This window comes from Hypanus sabinus, chromosome 20 (genome assembly GCF_030144855.1).
Source record: "Hypanus sabinus isolate sHypSab1 chromosome 20, sHypSab1.hap1, whole genome shotgun sequence".
NCBI classification, from domain to species: domain Eukaryota; kingdom Metazoa; phylum Chordata; class Chondrichthyes; order Myliobatiformes; family Dasyatidae; genus Hypanus; species Hypanus sabinus.
Genome location: NC_082725.1, coordinates 10,976,633 through 10,995,020, shown reverse-complemented (window position 1 = coordinate 10,995,020; position 18,388 = coordinate 10,976,633). Strand labels below are relative to the sequence as shown.

The 18,388-nt window shown below is 39.6% G+C and overlaps 1 protein-coding gene across 1 annotated transcript in view; it reads right to left on the bottom strand.

The window, feature by feature from the left end:
* Positions 1-18,388, bottom strand: part of skap2 (src kinase associated phosphoprotein 2) — a 244,576-nt gene that overhangs the window by 97,399 nt on the left and 128,789 nt on the right. The window contains exons 5-7 of the mRNA XM_059945083.1: positions 7,683-7,760; positions 6,125-6,208; positions 891-1,015 (exon numbers count right to left, since the gene is read on the bottom strand). Coding sequence (XP_059801066.1) covers positions 891-1,015; positions 6,125-6,208; positions 7,683-7,760 — 287 coding nt within the window. The remainder of the gene's footprint in view (positions 1-890; positions 1,016-6,124; positions 6,209-7,682; positions 7,761-18,388) is intronic.

Below are 18,388 nucleotides of genomic sequence, written 5' to 3'. Positions count from 1 at the left end.
AATCCATAGATCCCTCAAAGGTGCAGCAAATGTTAAGAGGGTATTTAAGAGGTACGTGGTGTGCTGGCCTTCATTAATTAGAGTACTGTGTTCAAGAGCCATGAGATAATGTTGTAGCTCTATAGTACCCAGTTTTGATTACACCTAGAGTATTGAGTTCAGTTCTGGTTGCCTCATTGTAGGAAGGATGTGGAAGCTTTAGAGAAAGTGCCGAGGAGATTGACCAGGATGTTGTTTGGATTAGATGACATGTCTTATTGGGATGGAGTGAATAAGCTACGGCTTTTCTCTTTGAGTGAAGGAGGATGAGAGGCGATTTGATGGAAGTATATAAGACCATAAGAGGCATAGTTAGAGCCAACACCTTTTTCCAAGAGCAGCAAAGGACAATACCAGGTAAATCCACTGAAGGCGGGTAGAGATAAGTTTGGGGGGAGTGTCAGGGGTAGTTTATTTTACACAGAGTCAGGTAGGTACCAGGGACTCATTGCCAGTGGTGGTAGTATAGGCTGCTACAATGGTGACATTTAAGAAACTCTTAGACAGGCACATGGATGTACGAGGAATGGAGGGTTATGGGTTATGTAGGAGGGATGGGTTAGTTTGAATATGGAAAAGGTTTATACAAGTTGGCACAACATCCTCTGGCCAAAGTGCCTATACTGTACTGTATTGGTCTATGTTCTATGTGCTATGAAATCCACAATAATGGTTTTAGCTTTAGCCGTGGGCTGCTTCAGCTTGTCAAAATCTTTCAAGTCCAATACTTCATAAGATCTGGGAAATCAGCAATCTAAGATTAAAAACACCCTTTTTGACTGGTACATCAGGTAACTGAAGGAAGTGATCCTCTGATTTAAGTTGCAAAAAAAAATGAATGAGAGTCAAACCTGATATAGTCGCTTATCAGGAGCAGTAAGTTCAAAGCAGCAGTCCTTCTTTGCATCTTTCCGCATCGTAGGGTTCAGCTGGACTGTATATCCATCTATGGCAAAATCACCCTTTTGCTGTTTGTCTGCAGATAAATTGCATAAAAATGTTTAATTTATCCGTATGAATATAACACATCACCGAATTTTACAAAGAACTAACGCAATGAAAAGTTAAGCACGAAAATGCTTATCAATGCTTCACCTTAAGCTCCCCCCACCACCACAAAGAAGGTGGGACAGGTATTGCAGAGTTGTGGACATAGCTCAGCCCATCACAGAAATCAGCCTCCCCTCCATGGACTCTGTCTACACTTCTCACTGCCTCAGTAAAGCAGCCAACATAATGAAACCCCCCACCCACCATGGACATTCTCTCTTCTCCCCCCTCTCATCAGGCAGAAGATACAAAAGCCTGAAAGCACATCCCACCAGGTTCAAGGACAGCTGCTATCCCACTGTAACTTAATTATTTATCTGCACTGCACCTTCTCTGTAACTTTTAGTTTATTCTTTATTTTTATTAGTATGCCTTATTAGTCCTACCTCAATGCACTGTGTAATGATTAGATCTGTATGAAGATATACAAGTTTTTCACTGTATCTTCGTACATGTCACTTAATAAGACAACACCAACAGCAGATGGTGCTCATCTCTCTGAATGTCAACCATATAGTAAGACCAACTGAGAGGTTGAAATGCAGTAAATAAATACAGGACATACTGGTATTAACTGGAGAAATTGGTACATGAAATATACTGTATAAACAAAGTATCCACAATCATTTTTAAAGTTCATACACTGAAAAACAGATGGAAGTGGCCTTGGTGAGATCCATGTGGAGACTTTATCCACAGCAACATCATTAGTAGAAACCATTTAATAAAACATTTGGCAAGGGAGAAACGCAGTGGATGTGATTTGTGATCTCATAAGGGAGACTAAGTGGAAAGAATATGATGGAATCAAGGACAATGGGTAAATCTGTCAGAGGTAGACATTAAAAATAAAACCAGAAACTACCAATGCCATGCACTCATTAGGAGTTTGTGAAGGTTCGGCATGACACCTAAAACTTTGACAAACATCTATGGGTGTGCAGTGGAGAGTATATTGGTTGGCTGCATCACAGCCTGGTATGAAAATAGCAATAGCCTTGAATGGAAAATCCTACAAAAAGTAGTGGATACAGTCCAGTCCATCACGGGTAAAGCCCTCCCCACCACTGAGCACATCTAACTGGAGAGTTGTTGCAGGAAAGCAGCATCCATTATCAAGGACCCTCACATTCCAGGCCAGGCTCTCTCCTCACTGCTGCCATCAGGAAGAAGATACAGGAGCCTCAGGACCCACACCACCAGGCTCAAGAACAGTTATTATCCCTCAACCATCAGGCTCTTGAACCAAAGGGGATAATTTCATTCAAATTCATTTGCTCCATCACGAATCAGTTCCCACACTCCATGGACTCACTTTTAAGGACTCTTCATCTCATGTTCTTGAGAGAGATATATATATATAATTTATTATTTTCTTTTTACTTTCTTTTTCTATTTGCACAGTTTGTTGTATTGACACACTGGTTCTCCACCCAGTTGGCACGGTCTCTTATTGATTCTATTATGGTTCTTGGAATTATTGAGTATGCCCACAAGAAACTGAATCTCAGGATGTATATGGTAATGTATATGTACCTCGATAATAAATTGAACTTTGAAGAAGAACCAGTGAATGAATGATTCAGTACAAAGAAGCTAAACACTGTTCTCTTCCTTCCTTATACTCAACAGTGTGTGGGGTGTCCAGGGAGGGGCAGGTCATACACCTTTGGTCCCCACCTGTCACCCGGAGGGTAGCCAGGAACCTCCAAACCCAGTGAGACAGGGATATGTCTACTCCAGCAAGGTGGGCGGATGAGATCAACTACAAGACCCAATGGCCAAGAAGGTGGTGCTGCAATTCTTCGTGGAGAGTGAGGGGCCTGACAAGGCACAGACGGCATCATGGATATCCACAGCAGCACAGGAAGTCTCCAGATGCAATGATCTTTCATACCACTGGATGTTTGAGGCTGAGACAGTGGAACTACCCCACAGCAATGGCTTTTTTACTATAAAACTCTTCCCGAACAGGCTTTATCGTTGAAAATGACGGACAACTAACACTCAGCAGAAAACTGTCCAATATCAAGAGATAGAGAGTACAGAATGGCTGAGGACCTTCCACTACTTCTCAGAACACTGGTCCAGCCAGTCCCTCATCATCATCCTCATGTGCCTAGCTGAACTTATTCTTACATGGAACACATCTCCCTCATCTCCCATCACTTTTTCTAAGTCAAAGATGAAACTTTTCCACAGTGCCGTACTTGACAACGTGGAGTGGAGAGCAAGTTCGTAAATCTGGCAGGAGCAACAGATGTTGGGAATGGTGAGGGTGGACCTCCACAAGGGGGGTGTTGGACAGGTGGCAGATAAGGAGTGCCAGTGGTTGGGGGGTTGGCACAGGTGCTCCGAGGCACCATGCAAGGTGATTTAATTTCAAGTAACTGTCTTACTGATCAATACAGAATGTCTCCCTGTTGTGTCCTGCTCCCTCCCCTTTCCCTTCCCTTTTTCCCAATCACAATTTCTCCCTCTCTGCCCCCTTCCCACTCTCAGTCCACAATAAAGACCCATATCAAAATGTGATTTATCATCACTCATACATGCCATGAATTTTTCTTTTTGGAAGCAATACAGTACAATACATAAAATTACTATGTATGATGTTGAAAGACCCGAAACACCGGATGATTCTAGGAACATCACTGATGACGTATCCAGAAGCATCAGTAGATGTATGCACACACCTACAGTGTTGTGCAAAGGTCCAAGGCATCCTAGCTACATATATATATATATCTAATATTTTTCTGTATGCGAACTTGCAAGTATCCAAGCAAGATCTATCACTGTGGAATTCGTGGAACAGTCCTCATTTCCCTCAACTCTTTTTCAGTTACACTGGTAATTGTATTTATGTGCATCTCATGCAGCCTTCTTAAATAGTTCATATTGCTACCAAATTTCCACTTACATTCACATGGTACATGTCCGATCTTCCCTTTCTTGATTTTTCCAACTTCCACCAATATCCAGCAAAAGCCCCAAAAAAATCCCACAGCTCTCTCAATACACCTTCTCCGATCTTGCTCCCTGTAAGCATTCCTTTCCACTCTCCTCGCTTTGCTGGCTCCATTGCATTTGTTCTGCTGACAAACCTTCTTGACACTAATGATTCTGAGATATATTTATATTTAGTTGTGGTTTTTCCTCTGTCAGAGTTGACAGTACTGTATTTCCTCCATTTTCTATGCACGTGCTCTCATCCTTTTCTCTTACCTCCCAGAGTAAGGGTAAGATTTCCCCTGGTCCTCAAATCACATCCCTCCTGCCTCTGCATTCAGTGGATTTCCTCCAAAATTTCTTCCATCTTCAACAAAATGCCGCAACCAGACTTAATATTCTCTTCCCTGTCAGTACTCGGAACAGACCCTTCTCCTTCAGCAATTCCTTGGTTTGCTCTTCCATGTTTTCTTTTTTAACAATCCACTCATGCAACAGCAGGAGAGGAAAAACTTGCCTTGCTTCTTCTTCCCTGCTCATCATTCAGGGACCCAAACTGTCTTTCTTTATGAAATCATGAATTATTTGTGCACACACTATGGTCTGCACTGGAGAAATCAAATGCAGAATAATGATTGTTTTGCAAAATGTTCTATTTGATCTTCAAAGATGGTTTTGAATTTGTGGCTGTTTTACCTCTTTGAATTTCCATCTCATTTTATTCTGACCTCTGTGTTTTTGACTTCCTACACCATTGCAACAAATCCCAACAAAAACTCAAGGAAGAGCATTTGATCTTCTAGATTGGTATTTGTAGCCCCTAGTACTCAGTATTGAATTCAACTATTTCAGATAACCAGCTTCTCCTGTTTGTGTTAGGACTGGTCAGTTCCGTTTTTGCTAACCTGACTTACCAAGTATCATTCTCTCATTTCAGATTTCCAGCCAATCTTTTTCAATTTACTATTCTATGTTACAGCACTCTTTTATTATGTTTATACCCTCTTGGAGTGCAGGGTGGAGATATATCTCTAACTAACTGTAAGGCACTCTTTCCCTCTGCTAGCCTGCAGGTCAGCTTGGGCAAAGTGTAGCATCTGCAGAGCAACCCCTATCCTCTGATCAGGATCACAAGAAGACAAGGGAACAGGCAGTGGATGGCCACATGAGCAGCTGGTGCATATCACAAGTCCTGGTTATGTGACCACTGACACCAGGCAATCACCCTTTTTGTAAAGACACTGCCTAGAAGATGACAATGTCAAACCACTTCTATAGAAAACTTTGCCAAGAACAATCATAGACATGGAATGACCATGATCGCCCACGTCATATGACATGGCACATAATGATGATGATGAATATTAAAAGCATATGGAAAAGAACTGAAGATACAAGCACAATAAAATGTGCAAAGTACAATAAAGAGTGAAATCAAATAACAGCCACACAAAAGAATATTGGAGAAAATCTGGAAGGGATTAAAAAAAAAGTTTTAATTTGGATCAAGAATGCCCAAAGGCAAGAGCAAACCATTTATGCAGAAAAATTTGCCGAGAACTTTCATGGTTATGAGACCATGATCACCTACGTCATTCGACATGGCACATACTGATGACCTCCAACAGGTTGAAGAGGTATGAATAACAACCATTTGCTTCCCGCTCTGAGCCAGTACCAACAGTCGTGTCGTCACCCAGCTACTCTTGGTCTTACCCTTCTACGGGTATTATTCTCTTTGACCTCTCCCCACTTCCCTTCTTTGCCACTCAAAACACACTCATTTTTCTTACTTTTCTACTTCTGATGAAAAGTCATCGAACTGAAATGCTAACCCTATTTCTCTTTTCACCAATACTGCTATAAATCTCTAGCTTTTACTGCTTATGTGGTACGACTTTCTAGTGTCTAAACGACACTTGAATGTTGAAGGAATATAAAATTCAGATTTTAAAGGAGTAATGCCAAATTCAACAATCCCATTATCGATCGATGAGAACAGTTTTGTTTATTCAGCAATCGATAAAACACACATGAACCCCATATATTAATATTTCCATTTACTCTGCTCTGGAGAAAATATTACCTTTTTCTGTTCCATAGTAATAGAAAATGTTGTTGTTAAGCACACACCAGCGTTTCTGCCATTCTGATGCAAAGAAGCTGTGATCTGCAATGAACAAAAACCAATTGTAGCATGAGGCACGCACTTAAAGATGCCATTAATATTGCAAAGGATTCAAGAATATTTATTTGTAATCTGAGCAAACTTGTTTTAAAATTATGTACAGGCAATTGGGGCAGATCAAAACTGTGAAGGTCACATAATAATTGTCATTCTTTGCTCAGATGTCCAGGAATAATTTCAACAAGAACCTCACAAATCAGCTGAGGTTGCAAAGGGTGAGAAGTGTTATCCTTTCCTCTCCCACTGGCACATCCATACATTCTTTCAGCAGCCACCAGTCGATCCACACCCCCTGACCCTGCCATATTTATTCCTGAATGTGGATCTGCATTTCAGAGGTGCTTTGGTTCTGATGAAGGCAACTGATGACAGTTTCCAATCTATGGGGTCATGACATGGTCTACAAGATCTAGCTATCCTTTAATCTTCCTTAGGCATGATGCAGAAAGGGAAAACAGAAAGTGGTGGACACAGCCCATTCCATCACAGGAAAATCCCTCCCCATAACTGAGCATATTTAGGAGGAGTGCTCCCACAGGAAAGTAGCATCCATCATTAAGGGACCCCACCATCCTGGCCATGCTCTTTCCTCACTATTACCATCAGACAAGATGTGCAGGAGTCTTGGGTCCCACACCACTACCCTTCAAGGAAGGGATGAATAGGTTAGGACTTTATTCTTTGGAACATAGAAGATTGAGAGGAGATTTGATAGAGGTATACAAAATGATGAGGGGTACAGACAGGGTAAATGCAAGCGGGCTTTTTCTAGAGGTTGCATGGGATTAAAACTACAAGCCATAGGTTGAGGGTGAAACAGCAAAGGTTTAATGGGAAAATGGAGTTAAGCTTCTTAACTCTGAGGGTCGAGAGCATGTGGAATGAGCTGGCAGCGCAAGTGGTGCACGACAGCTCAATTTCACCATTTGAGAGAAGTTTGGATAGGTACCTGGATGGCGGGGATACGGAGGACTATGGTACTGACAAGTCAATGGAAATAGTCAGTTTAAGTGATTCGGCATGGACTAGATGGGCCAAAGGGCCTGATTCTGTGCTGCACTTGTATGTTACTCTATGATAGAGCTGTCATCACTTTTCCTGCATCGTTGTTCTATGTAGATGTAATGTTGATTAAGTAGAACATAGAAATGCAGCATGTTGCTGAAATAGCATTCTGCTTCATGTGAAAGCAGTTGGAAATGAAACACTAATCTGAAATGCTAATTCCTAAACATGCAAATTCCTAGGTGAGCTGCAATGCATGCTGATGTGCAACTGCAGGCTACTTGAGCTGTCGTAGCCGGTACTTCTGAGTGTATGTCATCATCAAAGTATATGTGCAGAATTGTTTCCATAATGCAGACCATCAAGAATTCTATTGTAGAAATGGACACTTGTAATTAGCACACTCAGTTTTGACCTCATTGGGTATATAAACTGAAAGAAAACAAATTACCTTTTCGTCGCTTTTCCAAATACCCAGCTTTCAGAATTTGAGTTAGTTCCTGTGCAGGGATTGGGGGAGATCGTTGAACTATAAAGAAGAAAAAATACACTTTAAAACAATGTTCAAGAGGAATTATTTTCTTTTTTCTTACATTTGCCAATATACCCTACACAGGACAGATTAGTATAGATCAGGGGTTCCCAATCTCTTTTATGCCATGCACCAAACCAGGTGTCTGTGAACACTAAGTTGGGAAGAACTGAGATAGACAATGAACCAATCCATGGACACTGCCTCATTATATTTTTGCTCTTTTTGACATAATTTATAGATATAAGTTATTATAATTTATAGGTTTTGTATGTATTGCATTGTACTGCTATCACAAAACAAAGCTCATGACACATGCCACTGGTATTTTAAAAAAAGATAGTAACACTTTGTTTATCAAGACCAAATGCAAATGATAATACTAGAGTCTACACTATGAACAAATTGAAAATTTTTGTTAATTTTTCAGATTGTTTCCACTAGCTAAAAGTTAAATTTAAAAGGAATCAGTAAAGGAATAAAACAGGTATAAACAAAAGTTTAATTGTATCTTGAGCGCTCAAGATGCTGCATAAGGTGGCTGCAAGCTAAATTAATTTGCTGACTGGAGAATGAATCTTAGAATCAAACTTGCTGAATGCCATTTTACTCAGCAAATTTAATGTAAACAAATATTTCCAAATATAAATTTTATATTTAAATTTAAATGTTTTAAATTTTATATTTAACAGTGGTAGTTGAGGTGTTCTGTTACCTATTACCACATCTTACTTATATTATTCATTACCAAGATACAAACAAACCAAAAAAAATTATATTTCATTATCAGCTCCAAGAGCATTTCTCATTGCATATCCTATTTCAACCTGAAAAACTACGTATTGAGGCAAACACAAAGGTTTACCTAAAGCAAATTGTGTTACAAGTTGTAAAAGAAACAATTTTCTGAGGAAATGTGTATTAGTGTTTTTGTGCAATGGCATTATTTTGCAGAAATTCATTAATTGTCACAGATTTTAGCAATTTATCCAGGTCAATACTTAAAAAAATTGGGGAACACAAATTTGGCTTCATTAAGTTTATTATCCAAGATTATAGTCGACCCATTTAATCTTTGATACAGTAAATAATTGTGTGTTCAGGCTTAATTGCAAAATTTACTGCAACATAAATATGATAGCAGAGTTTTGATTCAAAGTTTGTCTACAGAGATTGTGGTTAAATTCTCAATACAAGCATGTCCAGTTGAGGGAGAGAAGTGGAAAATAATATTTGATTCAAGCAGTAATTCAAATGTTATGAAACAAACAGTGGTTGCCATTAACAAGTCAACAATATTTTTTCCTGCTGATCAAATGGAACCTGCTCAAAATCTATGGGATAATCTATTTATTTATTTATTCATTGAGATACAGTGCAGAATAGGCCCTTCCAGCCCTTCAAACCGCACCACCCAGCAACCCTGGATTTATCCCTAGCCTAATCACAGAACAATTTACAATGACCAATTAACCTACCAACCAGTACGCTTTTGGGCTGTACATGAAAACTGAGGGAAACCCACACGGTAACAGGGAGAATGTACAAACTCCACACAGACAGCAACAGGATCTTGGTGTACTAATAGGTTATTGCCAAAATTCTGCAACTTCCGCTTATACTTAACTGGCATGTCATGACATTTGTTCAAAGAGTGCATCACAGTGTATTGCTACACTTCAAGCCTTTAATGCTGTACCAGACTCAACAATCTATTCTGCTGGCCATACACTCAAGGTACACTAATCATCATCAAGTGTTTCTGCTAATGCTGTTCACTTGCTGCCCTTCACAAGCGCTGGAAAGAGTAGGCAGGTAATTTTGGCCTCAAGGACACCAAAGGACATATTTATAAGCTTGTAAAGAAACTGAGTGAGCACTTTATTGGGTATGTCCTGTACCTAACAGAGTGGCTACTGAGTGCATGTTTTCTGATACTGTAGCCCATCCACTTCAAGGTTCGAATATTGTGCATTCAGAGATGCTCTTCTGCACATCACTATTGTAACACATAGTTAGTTACTTAAGTTACTGTCGCCTTCCTGTTAGCTTGAACCACTTTGGTCATTCTCCTCTGACATCCTCCATAAAGAAGGCGTTATCAACCACAGAACTGTCGCTCACTAAATATATTCTGTTTATCGCAACCATCCTCTGTAAACTCTAGAGACTGTTGAGCTTAAAAAGCCCAAGAGATCAGCAGTATCTGAAATTCTTAAACCACCCCATCTGGTACCAAAAATCATTCCATGGTCAAAGTCTCTTAGACCACATTTCTTCCCCATTTTGATGTTTGATTTGAACGACTGAACCTCTTGACCATGTCTGCATGCTTTTATGTAATGAGTTGCTGCTGCATGATTGGCTGATTAGATATTAGCAAGCAGGTGGACCTAACAAACTGGCCATAAAATTAGAAAATAGAAATTTTGTTCAGTATTTTTAAAATCACGTTCATCAGATATAGTACATGAACCCAATAACATATAAATGCTTACTTTTGGGATAAACTTATTCTCTGCTGTTTGAATCAAAAGTGGTGCCCATATTTAATGTATAAACAAAAGCTACCCGCTGATTCATGGCCAGTTTGATATTTGGTGATGTGCACACTGCAGCTGAAATTTGCTGGAAACAGAAACCTTTTTCCAACATGTGCACCTGCCCCAGAAGCAACAACTCAGAGGAGAGCTGACCCCAAAATCTTTAAATTGCTATTAAGAGCATATCATTCGTCAGAGAGCTTTAGCAAAAAGAGAAATTGAATATCAAAGTCACATCTTATTGAACCTTTTCCTAGATTGATCACCAGTTCAGAGTAGGATAGTTAATTCAGTTAATATTAATTTCACTTGATCACCATATATCCTTTTTCACTTTGACTATTTAGCCATTTACTCACTTTGGTAGCAATATCAATTAATTCATCTGTTCACCAATGGCTTATAGGGAAGGAAATCTGCCATGCACCAAGACTGGTGTAAATGTGGCTCCAGACACAAATAACTTATAAACAAATAGAATTCACAAGGATGTCATTAGGACTTGAGGACCTGACTTTCAGGGAAAGGTTGAATAGATTTGGACTTTATTCACTAGAGTGTAGTAGAATTATAGGTTCATCTATTAAGTAAGTACAACTGTGAAACTTGAAATTTATTTTTATATTTTCTGCCCAATTCTGTGGCAAGGTCATTAATCTGTGTTCCGAACTTGCTGTTTATCAGTAGTTCTGTTTTAATGACAAATCTGAGACACCTTTACTAATTCAGAACCTATCAACCTTCGCTTTAAATATACCTATGACTTGGCCTCCAAATTGTCTGTGGCAATGAATTCCTCAGATTCGCTATCTTCTGGCTAAAGAAGTTCCTCCTCATTTCTGTTCTAAAGGGATTTCTTTCTATTCTGAGCCTGTGCCCTGTGGTGCTAGACTCTCACTGAGATGATTTACAGAAGTGAGAAAAGGGAGTCAAAGATAAATGACAGAGTAATTCCAGAGGTATTTATACTAGGATGGGTAGAAAATTTACAGTGGATAATCCTCAGAGCTAGAAGTTTATAGCACAGGTGAACAGGATGCTGATGAAGAAATATGCCATGCTTGCCTTCATGTATGGCATCCGTTAGTCTTGCGAGACCATGGATCTGCGCCGGGAAAGTCTCTCCAGGACACAGGCCTGGGCAAGGTTGTATGGAAGACCGGTTGTTGCCAATGCAGCAAGTCTCCCTCTCCAGGCCACCGATGTTGTCCAAGGGAAGGGCAAGGACTGATACAGTTTGGCACCAGTATCATCGCAGGAGTTGCCAGAATGAGGTTGAAGGCAACGTCCGACTGCCTTAGGGACTCCAGCTCTGGATTTGTCCTCAGGGTTTACTCCCAAAGCCTTTCCCATGAGTGGGTATGGCTGCAAGGCAGCGGAGGTTTGAAATCAGAGTTTTCTCTCTCTTAGATGGACTGCCTTCCCAGGCTGACGAGCTCCATAGATCAGTGCAAAGAATATAAAACTTGGGTTGTTACATTACAGATTGACAAAACCCTGTGAGCTACACTTGGAATGTTGTGTGTGGTTCTTGTCATTACACTGTAGGAAGGATTTGGTTGTACTAATACCCTTGAATGGAAAATCCTACAGAAAGCAGTGGATATGGCCCAGTCCATCACAGGTGGTGCCCTACTCACCACTGAGCACACCTACATGGAGCACTTTCACAGAAAAGCAGCATCCATTATCAAGGACCCTTACCATCCAGGCCTTACACTTTTCTTGCTGCTGCCATCAGGAAGGAGGAAGCCTCAGGCCCCACATCACCAGGTTCAGGAAGTTATTGTCCCTCCATCATCAAGCTCTTGAACTAAAGGGGATAACTTCACTTGCCTCATCAATGAACTGCTCCCACAACCTATGGACTGAATTCCAAGGACTCCATCTCATGTTCTCAATATTTGTTGTTTGTTTATTTTTGCTTTCTCTTTTGTAGGCACAGTTTGTTGTTTTTTGCACACTGGTTGTTTGCCCTTTCTGTCAGGTGCAGTCTCTCATTGTGTTTTTTGGATTTACTGTGTATGCCCACAAGAAAACAAATATCAAGATTGTATATGTCGACATATATGCACTTTGATAATAAATTTACTTCAAACTTTGAGAATATATTGTGAATCAGTAAGATGGTGGCTGAATTGCAGGACCTTAGTTATGGGGAGAGAGTGGACAGGCTGGTCTTGTTTTCTCTAGAGAGAAGGAGGCTGAGAGGTTAACCTGACAGAAGTTTATAAAATTATGAGTGGCAGAGATAAGATATATAGACAGACTCTTTTTCCCAGGTGTGGGTATCAAAAACAAGTGGGCTGAGGTTTAAAGCAGGAGGAAGGCATTTTAAAGGGGATCTGAGGGGAAAATATATATTTTACATGAAAAGCATTTAGTATCTGGAACATGTAGTAAGAGGTGATGCTGGAGTCAGATTTAAATAGGAACTTGAAGAGACAAAGCATAGATAGATATAGACATAACGTGGGCAAATGGATTTAGTAGAGATGAGCAAAAAAGCCCATTAAGTTTTTAATTTTAAGTTTCAGTACTGTGGTGCTGCCAGATGCCGAAGAATCGAGGGGAAAATAATAAGACTATAAAAGCATAAAGCATAGGAGCAAAATTAGGCCATTCAGCACATCTAGGCTGTTCTGCCATTCCATCACGTCTGATTTATTATCTCTCAACCTCATTCTCCCACTTTTTCCCTGTAACCTTTGACACCCCTACTTATTAAGAACCTATCAACCTCTGCTTTAAATATACCCAATGACTTGGCCTCCACAGGCATCTGTTGCAATGAATTCCACAGATTCACCACTCTCTGGCTAAAGAAATTCCTATTCATCTCTAATCTAAAGCAATGTCTTTGTATTCTGAGGCAGTGCCCTCTGGTCCTAGATGCCCCCACTATAAGAAACCCCACACTATCTAGGCCTTTCAATATTTGATATATCAATGAGATTCCCCCCTCAGTCTTCTAAGTTCCAGGGAGTACAGGCTCAGAGCCATCAAACACTCCTCAAACATTAACCCTTTCATTCCTGGAATCATTCTCATGAATCTCCTCTTCAATGCTAGCACATCCTTATCCTAACTGTCCGTGCACAACATCTGGTAAATGGTCTTTCCTGCTCTCCTTGTTCTGTTGATAATTTTTGAGTCTGTTCATATGTTCACATTTTTTAAAGTTTGATTATTTACGTTTGCACATGTGATCAGTCTGCTAATTGTTGATTGCTCATGGCTGTTTGCACTGTTATCTTGTAAATTGTTGATTGCTGTTGTGTTGTCTGTTATGGCATTGTTCTGTGTTTTTAATGCTTGGCACCAAATCACAATCAATTCCGGTATGTTTCACCTAGTGGCAAGAAAGTGTTTCTATTAAAGGGCCCAAAACTGCTCACAATACTTCAATAATGGTATCAAGAGCGTTTTAATAAATGGCAATACAATGCAACATTAATAATTATTTGAAGTTAATGTTCAATACAACAAAAACAGGTTTATCTGAAATCAACAAAATGTTAGGGTTGTATTGCAACATTCTAAGATTAGAAATTCTATTAAATTTCACAAAGCAAGATGACATCTCTTTCAAATAGAACAGACACCTTGTTTTGTTTTGCATTTAAAGTCAGGTCTTAAAACATCCATAGGAAAGCATTAATATGAATATTGAACAGTTAAGACATTATGGTTCATGGCCCAGCATACAGGTTACATAAACATTAGCACATGCTCTGTCATTTTTCTTCTTAGAGGATAAGTAATCAATATTTTCAAGGGTTGCTAAATCCTCAATAAAACCTACTGTTCAGTGAGAGAAGTGTTTGCCCAATTTGCTCAGTTAATCCCCCTCACTTAACCAAGTGCTCTATTTATTCCAGCCTCGTTCAATCCTTAGAGCAGATTTGCTCATCTTCGCTAAACATGCTCTGACAATTTAAGTACCACGTAATTGTCAGGGAACCTTCCTCAATATCGGTCTGTTCTATACGTGTCAGCAACACAATCAGGAAATCAAGCCTTCTGTCTTGGACCTAACTTCATTCCACCAGAAATTATGTTGAGTGTTATTTCAATAATTATGTTAATTTAATTTAATTTATTTATTTATAGATACAGCGCAGTAAGAGGCACAATAATATCCAAGTGACCAAAGCAGAGCACACGGAAGAAATAAACACAGTCACAGAGAAAATGAACAAATACCTTAAAGACAGCAACAGGTATTGAACCAGGGCCATTGGCACTGTAAAGTGTTGCACTAACCACTATGTTCCCATGCCACCCACCTTCATGTATAATGTAAATAGATATTTACTCCAGGTAAATACGTTATAGACACTGTAGTTGCTGCCTGACCTGCTGAGTTCCTCCAGCATTTTGTGTGTGTTGCTTTGGATTTCCAGCATCTGCAGACTTTCTCATGTTTATGACCGAGTACTTCATAGCAAAGTCTCTTCAAGGGAAGCATACAGTGAAGAAGTTTAAATCATCTCTTTGACGGGAGTTCAGTGAAACCATCTCTCACTGTTTCCCTCTGCTTTTCCCATTGCTGCTGCATGACCTGCTGTGTTCCTCCAGCATTGTGTGTGTGTGTTTCAGACACTGTAGTATCTATGATTATTTGGCCTTTACATTTACTCTAACTTGAGCTACAATATGTCAATATTTTTGCACTATCTAAATGCTGATCCACCAATTCACCTTTTTATGTTGTATAGGTTCCCATGTTAAATTTGTCATAGGTATATTTTGGCATAAATTTCAGAAGAAGAACTTCAGTGACCAGAAAATCATATGCATTTTCTTAGCTTTTCTAAAGCAAAGTGTTAAACATGCGATGATGTATTTTCGCTGTTCTCAATTTGACACAACTATGCTGCTCACTCCTTTCTTGGAAGCTCATGTGAATTGTTTGCTCAGAGGTTCAACAAAGAATCGAGTTCCAATGTTTAACCAACTTTTATAAACAGAGACCCAAACTTTAAACAGCAAGAAAATTAATGTGCACTGTATCTGAACAAAAATTCATTTAATAATTTATCGATGCAAAATACATCAGTTAACAATATGAATATAAAGATTTTAAACAGAAGCAGAATCTACTGTGATTGCTCCATTGACATGAAAGCTTATGAACACAGACAGTTGAGTGCTTGACAAAAATGCTGCTTGCCTCTTGTATAATAACTGGAAGGCTCTACAATGGGTTGTCAAACCTGGACAATGCACCACTGACATTGGTCTACCTGCTATCAAGGACATTTATACAGAAAGGTGCTGGAAAAATGCCACCAATACCATGAAGGATCCCACCTACTCACCCTGCTCATGGACTGTTTTCCCCACTCCCATCAGGAAGGAGGCCGCATAGCATCCACACCAGGACAACCAGGCTCAAAAACAGCTACTTTCCCCAAGTAGTAAGGCTGATCAACACCTCCACTCACTAACCCACCCCACAACAACCCCCATCAGCACTAATTTATCATTACCAATCAAAGTTACCTTTCTACAACACTCCTGTGCCTAGCGTCAGTTTAAGTACATATAATTAATCTAAGTATATAAGCTATCTTATGCACATATTTATTCTGTATTTTTATAATTATGTTCTTTAACTTAGTGTGCTTTTTACATTTTGCATCAGATCTGGAGTAATAATTATTTTGTTCCCCTTTCCACTTCACTGGAAATGACATTAAATAATCTTGAATCTTGAACCACATCACTCTCAAGCAACTATTTCAAGTTATTACACTACTGTGTAAAGTCTCAGGTGAATATATACTGTGTATAGCTGGAGCAACACACACAAAATGCTGGAGGAACTCAGCAGGTCGAGCAGCATCTATGGAAAAGAGTAAACAGTTGATGTATTGAGCAGAGACAAGTCCTGAAGCAGGGTCTCAACCGATATATCTATCCTACACAGTTACTGACATTTATCCTTTTCTCATTTTCTTTGAGTCAGAACACCAGAGTCTTTTAGAAGAAAATGCAAATGTTAGAACTAGGTCACCTGACATGTGCAAACTAACTTGTCTCCTACATTGATCTGTAATCCTTCCCTCACCTTGGGTGTTAGTCTCCACACCATTGTCATTAAATGACCTTCTTAAAGGGACTACATTCATTTGCAGCATCAACAGCAACACTGACACATTCTTACCAAACAACTGTGGTTTGTCAGCAAGTTAAGTATTAAGAGGGGGACAGCATGTGTAAATAGAATAAGGATAAATGGTGACCCCATTTATCAATTCCTCACTCCCTTCCCATTAAATTCATCATTATGTGCCCTGTCATATGACGTGGTCAATCCTGGTCTTTGCTCATGACTGATCTTGGCAAATTTTCCACAGAAGTGGTTTGTCTTTGCCTTCTTCTGGGTATTGTCTTTATATGGTGGGTGATCCCAGCCATTATCAATATTCTTCAGAGATTGTCTGCCTGGGGTCAGAAGCTGCAGAACCACCATTCCCAACATCCTTTGCTGCTATTAGATTAAGAAACTTGCTCTCCGCTCCATGTTGACAAATACAGTACTGTGCAAAAGCCTTATATAAAAGCCATATATATGAGTATATGTAACGTATACATGTGTGAGTATGTATATTGTGTGTGTGTGCATGTAGCAGTACTTACAGACAACAATATATGTGTACCGATGCCACGAAACAACAAATTCCATGACATGCCAGTGATAATAAACCTGTTTCTGAGATCCAGACATTAAATTCTAAATTTTCATTACCAGCACGCTAGTCAGATTGCAAATGGCTTTGGAACCTGCTAATGTATCTTCACACTTTAATCTGTTATTGGTACCACCCATTGAGAAGCATCGTCTCATCCTCTGTTTACTTTGAGAGCTTCTGGATTCATTTTCAGGAAACAAGTTAACGCTGGTAGAGGTAGCTGACCACCCATTTGTGTTTAAAAGAACAATGAGATTTTTCCAAAATATTTATGTTACAGCATTAATACAGGAAGAATTATTCAAAATACCAGCCGATTTTACAACAGACACAAAAATCACTTTTGCTTTTAGTAAGGAGAACAAAACTGAAATACATAATTCTGTGCACTTTGTCATTCCAGGGAAACAGAAAGAAATTAAAACACTCATGCCCAACTACGATGTATTTATGAAGAAATGACCTTGGAGAGAAAAAAAATCAGCATTTGAAACCTATGACTTAATGTTGTAGCAACCAGAGCTGGATGTTCTATAATAAAGTATAAATTAAATCTACCAATGTTTGTTCTTTGAAAGCATAAATCACTTGTCTTCAAAGTAATATGATCACGTACTGGAAAATAAAACTTCATGGGCTGATAGAAGGCCAGAACTTAGATAAATGATCTAAGAAAACCTAAGCAATGCAAAAAAAAACATCGACTAAAAATGCTTTAACAGGCATGTAATTATGATTCCGTAAGTAGCAAAGACTGTTGGAGATTTTTTTGGTGTGAGAAAATATCACATTACAATATTCAAAACATTGAACTTTATAGTTCTAACAAAATTGCCAGTGGAGAAGAAAAGGGGATTGAGAGGGAGGTAATGGTAGAGAGAAATTTCCTGGTTGGATGGTTGCAGCGGCTTCTACAGAGGGCCGGGGCCAACCAAAGGTGTCTATTTTAAACATTTTGTTTCCTATTGCAAAATCCTGTTGGACATTAAGAAGTTGAAGTACTGCAGGTCTACCCCATCAGCAAGTTGTTTACTGGGGGAGAAACTGAAGGAACGGGACTTAGTGTGGATCGTCCTGCTACCTGCATCAGAGAGGTGTCAGGGGAGCTATTGCACCAAGGCAGTGTACATTCTAACAGTAGTGGTTGCCCTAGTCACTTTCCATGTGATCGCAAGACCCTGTTGGACGTTGGTGGTGTGAAATGCTTCAAGTCCAGTTCATCGGTTTATTGGCGAACAGTGAGACGGTGGAGCAGCACGGCCTTCGTCACAGTGAGGATGAGGCTTCAAGCCGCAACGTCACCTGTTTGTGTCTGCTAAGGGGGAGGCATTGGAGTTGGTGCACTCCATCGGAGTGTCAGGGGCAGCGTGGCTTGGCATCC